The sequence below is a fragment of the Misgurnus anguillicaudatus genome, chromosome 18 (assembly GCF_027580225.2).
Source record: "Misgurnus anguillicaudatus chromosome 18, ASM2758022v2, whole genome shotgun sequence".
Taxonomy (NCBI): Eukaryota; Metazoa; Chordata; class Actinopteri; order Cypriniformes; family Cobitidae; genus Misgurnus; species Misgurnus anguillicaudatus.
In genome coordinates this window covers 36,069,348-36,084,596 of record NC_073354.2, presented here as the reverse complement: position 1 = coordinate 36,084,596, position 15,249 = coordinate 36,069,348, and the positions used below count along the sequence as shown (strand labels likewise).

Sequence of the window (15,249 nt, the reverse complement as noted above, 5' to 3'; positions counted from 1 at the left end):
TCTGAAGGGGTTAATATATGAAGGTTAAATCTAAACATATTTTCAAATTCAAAAATATATTTAATTAAGCGTGCACATAACATGCACACAAATAAAATAATTCCAATACACAAGAGTGATAGATTGTCAAAAAAATAAAAAATAAAAAACCATACGTTCAGTCCGCCATATTTGGAAGGGCAAGACTGGCCGATTAAAACCGAACATTTTGTACGCGTTCACTTTAATCATAGACCAATTACATCAGTTCGGAAATGTAAATGTTTTTATCAAGTAAAAAAAGCGCAGCTCCTTGTTCACTTGTATGCGATTTTATGACGATCCTGACCTCCCCAATATGGCGGATTCGTTGACGTATCGCAGCAACGGACCAGAGAGCTCCCGTGCATGTTTCTCAGAAGCGTGCAGAAAGTGTAGATAACGTTAACTACTTGCTCATTAAGTGTCTTTCAGATACGTTATAAGTTTTCTTTGACATTTCAAAATGCAACAAGCCACTTCGATTAAGGGCGATGTCCAAATTCCTAACAAACACACCAGCAAGAGGAGTTGTTTTCAGTCATCTCTGTAAGTAAGTGTGTGATAAATTATATCACTGAATGATTTTACCTCTCTGAGCGCATCAATTCCCTAATAAACTCTCTGCTTTATGTCTGAAATACCGCGGCACATGAATGCTGATCAGGGAATTAATGGATTAGCATTTCAGCGTCATAATAAATTAAATCATGTCAATGTGATGTAGTGCGTGTTACGTCAGACACTGACCGATCTAATGGCCTCATATATCTGATTACAGAGAAGATCATATCTTATATTTAATTTTAAAACTAACTGAAATCATCAACAGCACAAAAATTTAACGTGAAAAAGCCTACGTGTTAATTCGTACATGACAACATCCTTGTATTGGTGATTATCATTATCTATATCTATATGTCTTTCTTCATTATCATATCACATAGACCACAAAGATGTACTGTATAGATAAAAAAGATGAGAAATTTTCTAATAAAAGTTTTGCTTACGGATTGTATGTGATTTGCGCTGCACTGACCTCTAGTGGCCACGTGATTACATCAAAACCTTACGTCAGTGGATTTCAACTTTTACTTTAATTCAATGTAGTGCAGAATAATTTTTATCAAACACACACACACACACACACACACACACACACACACACACACACACATTCTAAAAAACACTTTATATATTGAGCAGATGCTATATCACATTTTTTTAAAGAATCACCTAAAACTATTATTTCATGAAATGTGTCAATCATCTTTTAAATTCTCTTCTTCTAATGGAGAAAAGTCATATGGGTTTGAAACAATAAAAGGGTATGAAAGGGTTTGTACGGTCATATTATATTGACACAGTTTTACTGTGGTAACTGATCTCTCTGTAACCTCCTGTTACCATAGTGCACTGGAGTACAATTACAGCTGTAGAGGCACTATACTCTTTCTTGAGTCCCTCATCATGTAGCCACCAGACAGATGAAATCATTTTATCTTGCTATCTTTACTGCATGTTTCAGGACTGCTGTCAGTTTTCACAGTTTAATTCAATATCTCTCTGAGGGCCGCGTCTCATGTCACACATAATCCTGCAGGGCCCTGAGCCCCTCTGACAGCAAGAACCACGGACTCAGACACCGGTGAGTAAAACACTCTGCCTATCTGTCTGTTTCTAGATTTTGTTCTTAGTTTGATCGCTTTTGGTCTGGGCTGGTTTGTATTTGAGACCACAGAGAGATTTTTACACTCGATTCTCGATTCAACTCAATTAATATAGATGTAATACAAATACTTTTTATATTAAAAAAAACTGTGGAAAATAAGTTGGTATGGTGGGTAATTAATAAAAAGAAATTAAGAGTCACCAACCTGTATATTACACTTTTTTTTATTTTAGGTACACTTGGGTATATTTAAACAGAACCCATCTCTCATTTTCAAATGCATACAATTATGTTAAATACAATACAATTTTGATGCAAGATGAAAAATGTATGGTGAAAAAAGTCAAAACAGTCGCATTCCTTGATCAAACAGGATCAGGTTATTTCATTAAAAAAAAAATCGATTTGTGGTCTTTGAGAATTGATTTTTAATCAACTACGTTTAAAAAAACGATTAATCGAAAAATCTAATTTTTTGCTCAGCCCTAGTCAGGACCCACTTGTGGGTTGCACGGTGGGATAAGGTGGGTCGCGTAAGTCGCCTTGCTGCTGTGGTGAATGACACAAAAATAGTTTAGTCCATTTAATGACTATGATTTGATATGATATACCATGAATTATTTGGATATTTCAAACACAAATTTTATTTATAAATTAAAAAGGAAAATAAAAACTACTAAATTTGTATTTTTCTCATATTTCCATTTAAAATAAAAAATTTAAAATGTGTTGGTGGGTCCTGGGATAGATTATACCTATTTTGAGTTTGTCGCACTGCAAAAAAATGGTTTTCAAGAAATCTTGTTTTCTGTAAAAATGTCTAACATTTTTTTAATTAAGATGCTTATTTCTTAATGAGCAAAACTCCAGAAAAAGAAGTCTAGTTTTTAGACCAAAAATATCAAATTTAAGTGATTTATTGCATAAAACAAGCAAAAAAAAAAAAATTTGCCAATAGGGTAAGCAAAAAAATCTTCATAATTTTTCTTAAACACTAAATTCAAGAAAAATTTGCTTACCCCATTGGCAGATTTTTTTGCTTGTTTTATGCACAAAATCACTTAAATTTGATATTTTTGGTTTAAAAACTAGACTTCTTTTTCTGCTCATCAAGAAAAAAGCATCTTAATTTAAGAATTTTTAGATATTTTTTACTGAAGACAAGACAAAAATACTAAGAATTTTTTTCTTGAAAATAATTTTTTGCAGTGTAGTGAACTGCTGGATACTGCCTACTGTGTTTATATAACAATTTAAGTCCAGCATGTTATGTATACTGCAGACATTTTAATTAGGGATGCATAACGATTAATCTCGATTAATCTATAGCGAAATAAAAGTTTTTGTTTACATCATATATGTGTGTGAACTGCGCACAACAACCACGTATATATAAATATGCACACATGCATGTATAACTTTAAGAAAAAAATATATTTATATATTAAGTATTTATATTTATATATAATATAAATTATACATAAATATACAAATGTATATATACACATGTAAACATTTCTTAAATATATACATGCATGCATGTGTGTGCATTATTATACACAGGTCACACACTTATATGATGTAAACAAAAACTTCTATTCTGCTATAGATTAATCGCGATTAATCATAATGCATCCCTATAATAGTGTAATAATACACAGCCAGCAGCCCCAGTTTGCACAAAATGACTTGGGTGTATATAATTATGGGATGGAAATGTTACACTTGCTATAATGTTATTGGTATATTTTAATCAGACAAATACAGAACGGTAATCTTATCACAGAGATCTCTGGCTATATGATTACTGTAAAGAAAGATCAGAACAGATCCTCAGTGAAACCAAAGACTCTTGCAGACTATCTCTGAAATAAAAAACACTTTAGGATTGCCTGTAAAAATATACATGTTTAATTTACTGAATGGCATCAATTATTAAGTGTGTTATTTATAATCCAATTAAATAAGTTTATTAAATGCAAATCATATTAAATCTAAAATGCATATGCAAATGTTGAGAATGATGCATTGTTATAAATAATAGTCTTACTGATATAAACAAAGTATTTTATTTACACTATATAGCACAATTTACTTTTATATTTTGGCATTAAGTGTTTGCCACAGAGAACTTAGTGAGGCAATAAAATGAGAAGTGCTATACAACATCCCCAAAACTCTTCATGTAATCTAGCAGAGGACTCATCAGCGTATGCACATCTGATGTGGGTGAAAAATAGTTGCATATCTTCTGCATATGAAATGAGATGTTATATTGATGAATTACAACAGCTTGTTGAAGCATGACAGGGCTCGGCCATAAAGATGCCTGATGGCCTGGGGTCAGTGTGAGAGTTTCGGGACAATGATGGATTGTCATTTGTCGCATCCGGCCACTGCTGTGTTGTCACTTAATCTTACTAAATAACAAAAAACACCCATTGCAATATTAATTCTGCCTATTTAATCTTGTCACCAAACTTTATGAGCACTTCCATGCATGCAAATGTAAGTCTTACTATAAAAAAATAAAGTTTTTACCAAAAGTTTTGAAAGGGGACATTTCTTAACACTTTATTAAGATGTGAAATAAATCTTTGGTGTCCCCAGAGTACATAAGTGAAGTTCTAGCTCAGAATATAATATAGATCATTTATTATAACATGTTCAAATTGACACTTTGTAGGTGTTAGCAGCAATTTGCCATTTTGGGTGTGTCCTTTAAAATGCAAATGAGTTGATCTCTGCACTAAATGGCCGGCTGTGGTTGAAAAGTGTAGATTAAGGAGCAATATTATCCCCTTCTGACATCACAAGGGGGTCCAAATTTCAATGACCAATTTTTTCAGATGCTTGCAGAGCAGGGTTTACCAAAACTAAGTTACTGGGTTGATTTTTCTGGGGACCTAATTATAGCACATGGAAAAGTTAGATTTTCATGATATGTCCCTTTTAACGGTGATATCTCAAATGTCAATATTTGGTGGTTAAATATCAATGTAAGGTCTTTAAGTTTTCAAGTGTTTTCAATGATCATTTTTTATAGTTAGATATGTACAGTTTTTTAGAATTGTGATATCCATTACACACAAAAGTCACATCCATAACATTGCTTCTTCTTTATAAATGTGTGAATATTAAATATGTTTTGTTCTTTGAAGAGCCGTCTCTTCTCCATTTGTTGGGTAATATTGCTTCTGGTTTGTGCATTTTAATTCACAGAATTCCTAGGATGTTGTCTCCCAAAAACTAGGATGTTGTCTCACATCCATAACACGTTTTCCCCTTTATCTAAAATAGAAAGTATGAGTATTCCCGGGTAAAAATAAATTATACTAAATTGAACTTAACTACCAGCAACTATTTTTTTTTGTATATTACGTACAAAATTAGTGCATGAAATATTACATTTATGTGTTTCAATAAAGTGTATTTTAGTGATTTGACATTTTTCAGATGCTGGGTTTTGTTGAAACGGCATGAATGATATGTGATTGTCTTTGAAAGATCATAAAAACAAACTCTCTGATATAGTTGTTATGGTGTTACATTACAGCAGTAGCCTGTAATTTCTACTAAATTATAAACTTTAATTAAAAAAATATTTTGGAAAAAATATGTTTATCAAATAAAGATAAAGTTGCTAGTGAACATGTTGGCAGGGCAAATATAAAATGATTAATTAAATTTAATCAATTTTTTAAAGGTGCAGTGTGTAATTTTTAGAATGATCTCTTGACAGAAATGCAAAATAACACTGTAAAAAATTAGCTGTAATCATGCAGCTGGTTGCCAGTAACTTATTGTAGAAGATAACGACTTAAAATGTTTAATGTTCATTTAACTTTGAACAAACTGTTGCCGGTACATAACATAAATGTAAAATCTACAGTAAGTTACTGGCAGCTAGTTGCCAGTAATACCCAATAATACTGTAATTTCTACAGAATTTTTTTACAGTGAATATACAAACTATATTATCAGTGGTGTTTAAAGACCTTTCATAATAAACCGTTATGTGTTTATTACCTTATAATGAGACGTTTTTATCTACATACACCGAGGGTCCCCTTACATGGAAGTCGCCATTTTGTGCCGCCATGTTTCTACAGAAGCCCTTAATGGACAAACTTTTTTTACTAAGATGTCTCCGACAATGACCTGTTTGTCTGGTGGTGGCTACAGTAGCTTTCACACGCTTTCAAAATGAAACTACTGAGATCTGACGCTTTAGTTTTATAAATGAAAGGCTAAAAATAGAAGTCAGAAAAGACGTAAAACTTGTGTTTAGTACCTCAGATTAGATAAATGGGCGAAGGGGAGGCGGTTGCGTGTGGCTGTTCGAAAACATTCAACCACATGTGCGTTCCGCAACTCCAAAGCAATCCGATCGAAAGTGGTTTCGACTACCTCTGGATGTGGTTGAAAGTGGTCGAAAGTGGACGAGCTCAAAACGTTTTGAACACCGTTTACACCTGCAAGTGTATGTGTTTTAAAAGTGAGGGGTAAGGTAAGCAGAGGACTGAGCCGTTGGTTGCAATTCACAACCTTACCACTAGATTCCGCTAAAATGTACACACCTTTAAGGTAAGTGGTTGCAATCAATTTATTTAAGCTACATGTAAACACACAAGAAAAAGAAAATAACTTTTTTTTGTTTAAATGTAGCTTAAATAAATAGATTGCAACCACTTATCTTAAAAAAATTGAGTAAATTGAATGAATTATTTTTTGTATAATCTAAACTATGGGGTATCAGAAAAAGTATAGCTGTGCTTTAATATAGGTAAAAAAAATAATGGAGCAATACATCACAAGACTGGTAAAGTAATGTTCAGAATTAAAAACAGTTTCTGTTTTCTCTCTGGTCTTCATGATGAAAGCTCTTGAGTCGGCCACTCCTGCCGGAGGCCAGCTGGGCGCCGGGGCCGGTGCTTCTCCGTTTTACCGTGAGCTGTGGTTTTTCGTGCTCATGGCTGGAGTCGGACTGCTGGTTTTGGGTCTGATCCTGGCTGTAATTTTACAAAAGGCTTTTAAAAAATCTGCATTCACCCGAGAACGGCCCCCTCTCGTACCGCAGCAGCGCCACAACCAACTGGCCTCCTATACACCCAGCAACATGGTAAGACTGGCCGCTGACACTCATTTCTAGAAATGTTCACATTGCAGGTTTCTGTAGATAATAATGTAATGGGAAAATATTTAATTTAATGACTATTAAATATCTTGCATATGCCAGAGTAGGTCTTTTGTTTGTGTTATTTGCATTGCTTCACAAGAGCAACTGGTCTACAAATTTTGGGAAATGATCAACCTCAGATAAAATTAAGAGATGTTAAATTTGACATATTTTGATTTAGATGAATTAAGTGATACGGGTGCTGGTTTACTACATTTTCAAAACATTTTACGATACGAAGATTTATAAATATCTATACACAAGCAAATATATTTGCCTACAAGTTAGGAGGAGGGTGTCTGATGACCATGATGCCTCCTAAAGTACGGTAGAACAGTGAAGATGGTGTCATATGAAAGTTTATAAATTTGTCTTCGCTTTGAGACTAAAGATTAATACCTAACTGTAATTTATTGCAGAGGACATTTGTCTTGGCCAGATCTACGCATCATACGGTTACATTTGGCGGCTTGTTAAAGTGACATTTCCAAGGAACAGTCACATGATATTTTCCCCCAAAAAACAATTCGGTTAGTTTTTCATGAAAATGTTACATGAAAAAACAATAAATGAATCGAAAGTTATGGTATCAATTAAAGATACATTTCTGATTGGTGTGGCACCATTCTTATTGCTATATCACATTTTGCAGAAAAGTTATGGAGGGTAATCGCACAAAATGAATTATTTGATACTTGAAGCTGTATCAAACTAATGTGCATTTCTGGTCAAATTTAGCTACTTTCATTTCCGAGGCTTTTTCCTTGTAGACCAGTTTAGTTTATTTTTATGTTGTTTATTTTTTTAAAGCTTGTTTTGCTTTAATGTCAATCTTTGTAATGTTGTGATTAATCTTGAAGTTGATTGTTTGGTTATTTATTAAATGTTTAATAATGTTTATTTCTTACCAGTTTGACATGGTTCCAGATACAGTGGGGTCTTCACACAGTGTCACACTGAAGGCCTTCACAATGCACATGGAGGTCAGACGTTTATTTACATTTTATGTATATTTTAGGACAACACAAAGTGTGCTTTAAAGAATTGGCAAATAAAACTTTTAAAGATATTTATTTTTTGGGAAAAAATTCCAAACATCACCTTTAAGTATAAATAATAAATTTAAATGTAGAGTGATGTGTTGAGCTAATATTACACTAGTCAACATTTAAAGTGGATCAAAAAAGTTCATCTTAAAGGAATATTCCATTTTCTTAAAAGAAAAATCCAGATAATTTACTCACCACCATGTCATCCAAAATGTTGATGTCTTTCTTTGTTCAGTCCAGAAGAAATTATGTTTTTTGAGGAAAACATTGCAGGATTTTTCTCATTATAATGGACTTTAATAGACACCAACAATTAACACTTAACTCAACACTTAACAGTTTTTTTCAACGGAGTTTCAAAGGACTATAAACAATCCCAAACGATGCATAAGGGTCTTATCTAGCGAAACGATTGTCATTTTTGACACTTTTAAACCACAACTTCTCGTGTAGATCTGGTCCAGCGCGACCTAACGTAAATGCGTAGTGACGTAGGGAGGTCATGTGTTACATATATAAAACGCACATTTGCAAACCATTTTAAACAATAAACTGACACAAAGACATTAATTAGTATCAGTTGACATACAACAACGTCGGAACGGTCCTCTTTCACCCCACTTGTAAACACTGGGGCGGAGTTTCGCGTTCGTCTTCTGTGACCTCTTGACGTCATGACGGATTGCGTGGGGTCAGTTGGCGCATCATGACCGGATCTACATGACGAGACGTTGTGCTTTAAAAGTGTATATTTGTTATTTTTCTTGTCAAAAATGACAATCGTTTTGCTAGATAAGACCCTTATGCCTCATTTGGGATCGTTTATAGTCATTTGAAACTCTGTTGAAAAAAACTGTTAAGTGTTGAGTTAAGTATTAAGTGTTGGTGTCTATTAAAGTCCATTAAAATGAGAAAAATCCTGGAATGTTTTCCTCAAAAAACATAATTTCTTCTCGACTGAACAAAGAAAGACATCAACATTTTGGATGACATGGTGGTGAGTAAATTATCTGGATTTTTCTTTTAAGAAAATAGACTAATCCTTTAATTTAGCAAGTTGTCCTAAGACAAGAATGGGTATTGTTCAAAGTTTTAAGAACTTTTAAATCACAATGAAACGGAAGTAGCAGCTTTTGAAATGAAATAAGGTAGGGTTAGACTTGAATTCAACCATCGAGAATTGATTGGATCATTGGGTCATGTTGCTTTTTGGCAATCGCTGCGATCTTTTTCCCGGCCATGACATGTCGCCATTCCTCATGACTGGAATTGAAGAGAGATCGTTTCCATGAGGGGAGGAGATTGACATGCATTTAAAAAATAATGAAGCTCACAGATAAGTCATTTGTAAAACATACCACAATATTTAAAAAAAATATTTGAAATGAAAATGTCAGTTTTTTCGTGACTTTAAAGGGCGGTTTTCCTGACAGGGCTTATCCCAGTCTCAGACTAAAATGCATGTTTGATTTAATAATAAAAAAACACCTTGTCCTGTTTATTTTAACATATTTTGTTGACATTGTTTTGTCTTAAGATGCACACCTGTAGGGTTTTTTGTGAGTTATGTTTGTAAAAACTTCTTAAATCTAATATTAATAAGGCCTAGTGCTAGACTGCCCCTGTATGTTAGTGTATTTTAAACCTTTATTTCAAGTGTTTTTAATATTTATAAATATAACATTCAATGCTTTTTATTTTAAATTCAATGACTAATAGCATTCTTGCATGAAAATGTTCTGAATGATACTTTTTGACGTGATAAGGTAAATGGACGAATGCCAGCAACAAATATTGTCATTTAGAATAAAGGAGTTTGCCAGTGTTTGTTGGCATTGGTTGGGTGTATAAATTCCTTACGTGTCATGTTGTGGTGTTTTTCAGGAGGTGATTGAGGGCAAAGTGATTGAGGATGATGTGTTTTCTGTGGGTGAGACGGGTGTAGTGACCGTCTCAGGTCTGTACCCACAGAATCCATTACAGCGCAGCGTCAGTCAATTGATGGACAGCAAAGATCAAGATCAGTGGGAGCCACATTTCAGACGCCTCGACAGCGGCCTGGTCAGATTATCACAACATACACTTCTGTCAGAGATAAATATTTTGAAATAATATATTAAATTCATGATGTACAAATTTTTGATATAAACACTGCAAAAAATGACTTGAAAACAAACTGTGCTAAATAGCACTAAAAGTGGTTCTTTGCTCATAATCATAGAAGAACCATTTTTTAGTGCTATGAAGCACCTATGAAGAACCAAACGGGGGCCATATAGCACCACATATGGTTCTAGCACAATATGGTTCTACACATGTGCTTCACTGGTGCTATATGGCACTAAGAATGGTTCTTCTATGATTACGAGCAAAGAGCCAATTTTGGAGCTATTTAGCACCGTTTGTTTTTAGAGTGTATGAAGTATTTGTTTTTAGTAACAATTCCTAAATTAGGATGTATTTTCTTGATGAGCAAAATTATCAAAAAATTTGTCTAGTTTGTAGACAAAAAAAATGTGCTTAAAACAAGCAAAAAAATTTGCCAATGGGTAGGACATTTTTTTATTGAATTAAGTGTTTAAGAAAAAAGTAAACTTATTTCAAGATTTTTTTCTTAGCCTATTGGCAGATTTGTTTTTGCTTGTTTTAACCATAAATTCACTTAAATATTATATATTTTTTGTCTTAGGTCATTTTGCTTAAAATAATTTTTAGATGAAAAAAAATCTAGTGGTAAAAGTATTTTTTGGCAGTGTGTAAATAACGCCCTGTATTTGGACAATTAGATATGAACACTGCAAAAAAAGAGACTTTCTTACTTAGTATTTTTGTCTTGTTCTCAATTCAAATATCTAAAAATGCCTAAAACTAGATACATTTTCTTGATGAGCAAAATTACCTAAGAAAATAAGTCTAGTTTTAGACAAAATTTTTTTGTAAATTTGTGATTTTGTTTTTGCTTGTTTTACAGTTTTTCTCAGTCGCTTTGGTACATTTCTCAGATCAGAATTGAAATTCTCAAAACTGCTTGTTCAATTCTCACATCACTGTGTCACTTGTGCACATCAAAAAAGCAGTTTCTAATTTCTTTGAACAAGTTGCAAATGCTTTGGTACATCCATGCAAATGATTATGTACAATTCTCTGCTTTTTCCTACATTATCAGTTGCTTATGTCATGTTGATCAAAATGTATTATAATGGGTCTCTGTTGAATAGTCTCACCCCCCACAATATTTAGGCATTAGTTCATAGTATAAGTCTTTACATGCAAAATGGTTGAACATGTTGTCAAAATACAGGATATGGTCAAACATATTTCTATACATTTCCATTAGACATTTTTTATAAATCTGTCCTGAATTGGTAAATTGCTCCTAGGTGAATCTTGACTTTCTCTAACAGACAGAAACGTCCCCAGCAAGCAAAAACCAAGACGTTGAAATGACTGCTAACTATTGACCCAATATAGTCCGGCTATGAGTAACCCACTTCTACCCTAAATAACCTTGAATTTGGTTACATGCCATTTTGCCAAAATAACTTGAAAATTTATGATATTCCAACATGTAAGCAAAGTGTTTTTCAAGGTGTTTGCTTTCATTTCTTTTACATGTTCTAAAAGTATATGCATCATCTATTCTTGGGCTATGGTTAGACATCTTTTAGACATCTATCATGTTCACATTTCTACTTTAGTTTTTTTTCTCTTTATGCTATGAAGTGCTTGCAGTGCTGTCTTTATCTTTCTTTATGGCAATGACATGGTCTTTCAATGAATTACAGTACAAACAGCGTACATGTAAATTTTATCAAGTCTCTTGCAATCAAACTCACACATAACTTATACTAAGTGTAACTTACAATTTACAATACTTGTCGTCAAAACTTTAGCCATAGTTTACATCAGAACATCACTTCAGAGTAAACTGTTATATTGACAACATGACTAAACAATTTGACTGTTTTATCCGTACACAATGACACAATGACTTGTTATTCTGATGGCACTGACATGTTCATTGACACAGATATTTAATTTTGAGAGATGAACTAAGTATTTTGAGTAAAAGAGTGGCTTTTGCAGGTTATCCATGATGTTTTGCTATTTGTACAAATTGTTGTGAGAAATGCACTTACTGTTTTGCAAATTGTGAGTATGATTCGAGAAATGCACCAAAGCGACCGAGAAAAACTGTAAGCACAAATTCATTTAAATTTTGTGTTTTTTGTCTAAAAACTAGACTTTGAAAGATATTTTTAAGGTCATTTTGCTCGTCAAGAAAAAAAAAACTTAAAATAACTTTCTTTCTTACAAATATCTAAAAATGCTTAAATTAAGATGTATTTTCTTGATGAGCAAAATTACCTAAGAAATTAAGTCTAGTTTTTAGACAAAAAATATAAATTTAAGTGAATTTTTAAATAAAAACAAACTGCCAATGGGGTAAGAAAATGTTTTTAAATTTTCTTGAATTATGTGCTTTAAAAAGTTTTTCATACCCCACACTGCAAAAAATGATTTTCATGAAAAAATTTTCTTAGTATTTTTGTCTTGTTTTGATTAAAAATATCTAAAAATTCTTAAATTAAGATGCTTTTTCTTGATGAGCAAAACGACCCAAAAAAATTAAGTCTAGTTTTTAGACCAAAAATATCAAATTTAAGTGATTTTTGCATAAAACAAGCAAAAAATCTGCCAATGGGGTAAACAATTTTTTCTTGAATTTTTCTTGAATTTAGTGTTTAAGAAAAAATGTTTTTTTGTTTGTTTTATGCACAAAATCACTTAAATGTAATATTTTTGGTCTAAAAACTAGACTTTTTTTCCTGAGTCATTTTGCTCATCAAGAAAAAGCATTTTAATTTAAGAATTTTTTGATATTTTTACTGAAAACAAGACAAAAATACTAAGAATTTTTTCTTGAAAATCATTTTTTGCAGTGCATTGGCATTTATTTATTTTTGCACAAATTCAATTAAATGTGTTTTTGTACAAATTCAATTAAATGTGTTTTTGTCTAAAGACTTATATTTTTACGGTAATTTTGCTCATCAGGAAAATACATCTTAATTTAAGAATATTTAGCTCAGCTGCCTTTGCAAACCATTATTGCTTTCTCTGAACCAATGTCACTTTTCTGAGACAGTTTTGAGTTTTCACCAAATAGGTGACTTTTGGTAATGAAACTGACACAGGTGTCAAAACAGAGTAACCACCACAGATCTTATTAGTTTCATGAACTGTGCATTTTGAACATTATATTTTTTCTTTTTAATTTATTTAACCTGACTAGTCCTCATTTACAATTTCTAATATGATTAGTGAAATGATGTTAGCTGGTCATTTTGTGCCAGGGCCAATGTAGCTTTTATTTTTAGCACAATAATCTAGAAACAATTTAATAACACTGCAATCGCTTAAGCAGCAAACTTTGCAAAACACTAAATTCATATCATTGCCAATACTTTTGACTACGACTGTATAATGTGTAAGATGCATGTGATTCTGAATGTGTGTGTTTGTGTGTTTTTGTCAGTTTGAGGGCGAGGAGTTTGTGGACACCATCAAAGGCTTCAGCACAGTAAGGAAAGAACACACCATGTTTACAGACACCAACCTTTGACCTTCATCATCAAGACCCTTCATCTCTGAGAAGCATGAGAGATGGATGGACAAATTAAACACAGTGAATTAAACACTGAAAATCTCATGTTTATTAACTTGAACCCATGATACTAATGATGTGGAAACTGAATCATACAATGGAAATCTTAAAATAGGTTAACTGCAGAATAAAAACATATTTGTAACAGAATTAATTTAATCACATTCTTTGGTAAAATGTTTTCGTTTTTATAGAAGTCAGCGTTGTACAGTATTCAATGGTAAATGTAATATTTAAGCATCATGGTATAAAAAAGACATGCATTGCTTTTATAAACAGTTGATTCATATTTAGAAATCAAATGAAACATTTGGAAAAGTATTTGACAGTATCAAATTTCTGAGATTTTGAAAAAAGCAAAAACATACAACTTAAAAAAAAAAAGTAAATGTAGATTGATGCGTTAAATTTGATTTTGAACTTTTATTTCAGTGTTTTTAATATTTATATAGCCAAAAGTAAAATGAATTTAAAATATTTAGCCAAGTCTGTCAGAACTGAGAACTCTTTATTTTACATTCAATAAAATTGACGCTGATTCGACAATTTCATTCTCAACCACAATGCATTTTCATTACAATAGAGGTGGTTTTAGAGAAAAAAATAAAACCTTAAGGCTTGTGATTTTTGTCTACAATATGTTTTACCATTTTTTAGTAAAATGTAGTGAACGTGTAAGAACAGAAAACCCATTTAAATTTTAAAGCAGTTACCTTGCACTGTAAAAAATACTTTGCTGCTTTAAAATTTTTTGTTAAATCAACTTAGATTAACAAGTCATGTCAACAGAGATGAGTTGTCACAACTTATAAAATATAGTTGAGAAAAGTCAACTTAATTTTATACGTTATAACAACTCACCTGTAGTTATAACAACTCATCTCTAGTCAAGATAAATAATAGTTAGTTGAAATGACTTGTAAATCCAAGTTGATTCAACAAAAAATTTTAAGGCAGCAAAGTATTTTTTACAGTGTGTGAACAAATCCCACAATTGCATTTAAAAAAAAAAAAAAACTAACAAATGTAACGAAATGATCGATATGTCTCGGTATTAAGTCTTGTGAGAACGCTCCTATATTTATCCTAAATTCCTGTCAAGTAAGTGAACTCCGGTACAAATATATTATTTATTGATATAAAAGTATTAAAGTATTATGTTTTCAAACAAACAAACGAAAAAAGTTTCATCGTATCTTCATTTGTTCTCTTTTTATAGCCTCTTAAATATGGGCTAAGTTTCTTCAAAAATACTAAATTTTGAGCAAAAAGCTCAAAATAATTGCATTTTTGTAAAGGAATTTTGTTAGAAATCAGGGGTCTCATTTTATAAATCGTGCATACACAGACACACAAAAACGCCATTTCACATGAAAAGGTTGTGATCTATAAAAAAAAAACTTGATGGGAGAATGGACTTGCAGGGTGGGATCTGAGCATGATTCATGTACGCACACTTGCAAGTGATCTGCGATTTATAAAGGGAGCATTGCTTCATTTTATAACTCTTAATATTTTTTAGTGTATGCCATTTTTGGCTTTTGTGTAGATTTTACATTTATGTTATTTACTGGCAACAGTTTGTTCAAAGTTAAATGAACATGAAACATTTTCAGTCTTTATCTTCTACAGTAAGTTAACAACCAGCTGCATAATTACAGCA

General features: G+C 32.2%; 1 protein-coding gene across 4 annotated transcripts; it reads left to right on the top strand.

Moving 5' to 3' along the window:
• Nucleotides 1-338: 338 nt before the first annotated feature.
• Nucleotides 339-13,736, top strand: LOC129429941 (usherin). 4 transcript variants are annotated; one of them, XM_055186946.2, is made up of 6 exons: nt 339-567; nt 1,590-1,666; nt 6,574-6,812; nt 7,781-7,852; nt 9,803-9,979; nt 13,458-13,736. In XM_055186946.2, exons 3-6 carry the CDS (start codon nt 6,663-6,665, stop codon nt 13,542-13,544), a joined length of 486 nt encoding a protein of 161 aa, XP_055042921.2. In that variant the 5' UTR covers nt 339-567; nt 1,590-1,666; nt 6,574-6,662; the 3' UTR covers nt 13,545-13,736. The 4 variants fall into 4 exon arrangements, with proteins under 4 accessions (XP_055042921.2, XP_055042919.2, XP_055042922.2 ...); XM_055186944.2 differs by having other exon boundaries at nt 1,547-1,666; XM_055186947.2 differs by having other exon boundaries at nt 339-571.
• Nucleotides 13,737-15,249: the final 1,513 nt, after the last annotated feature.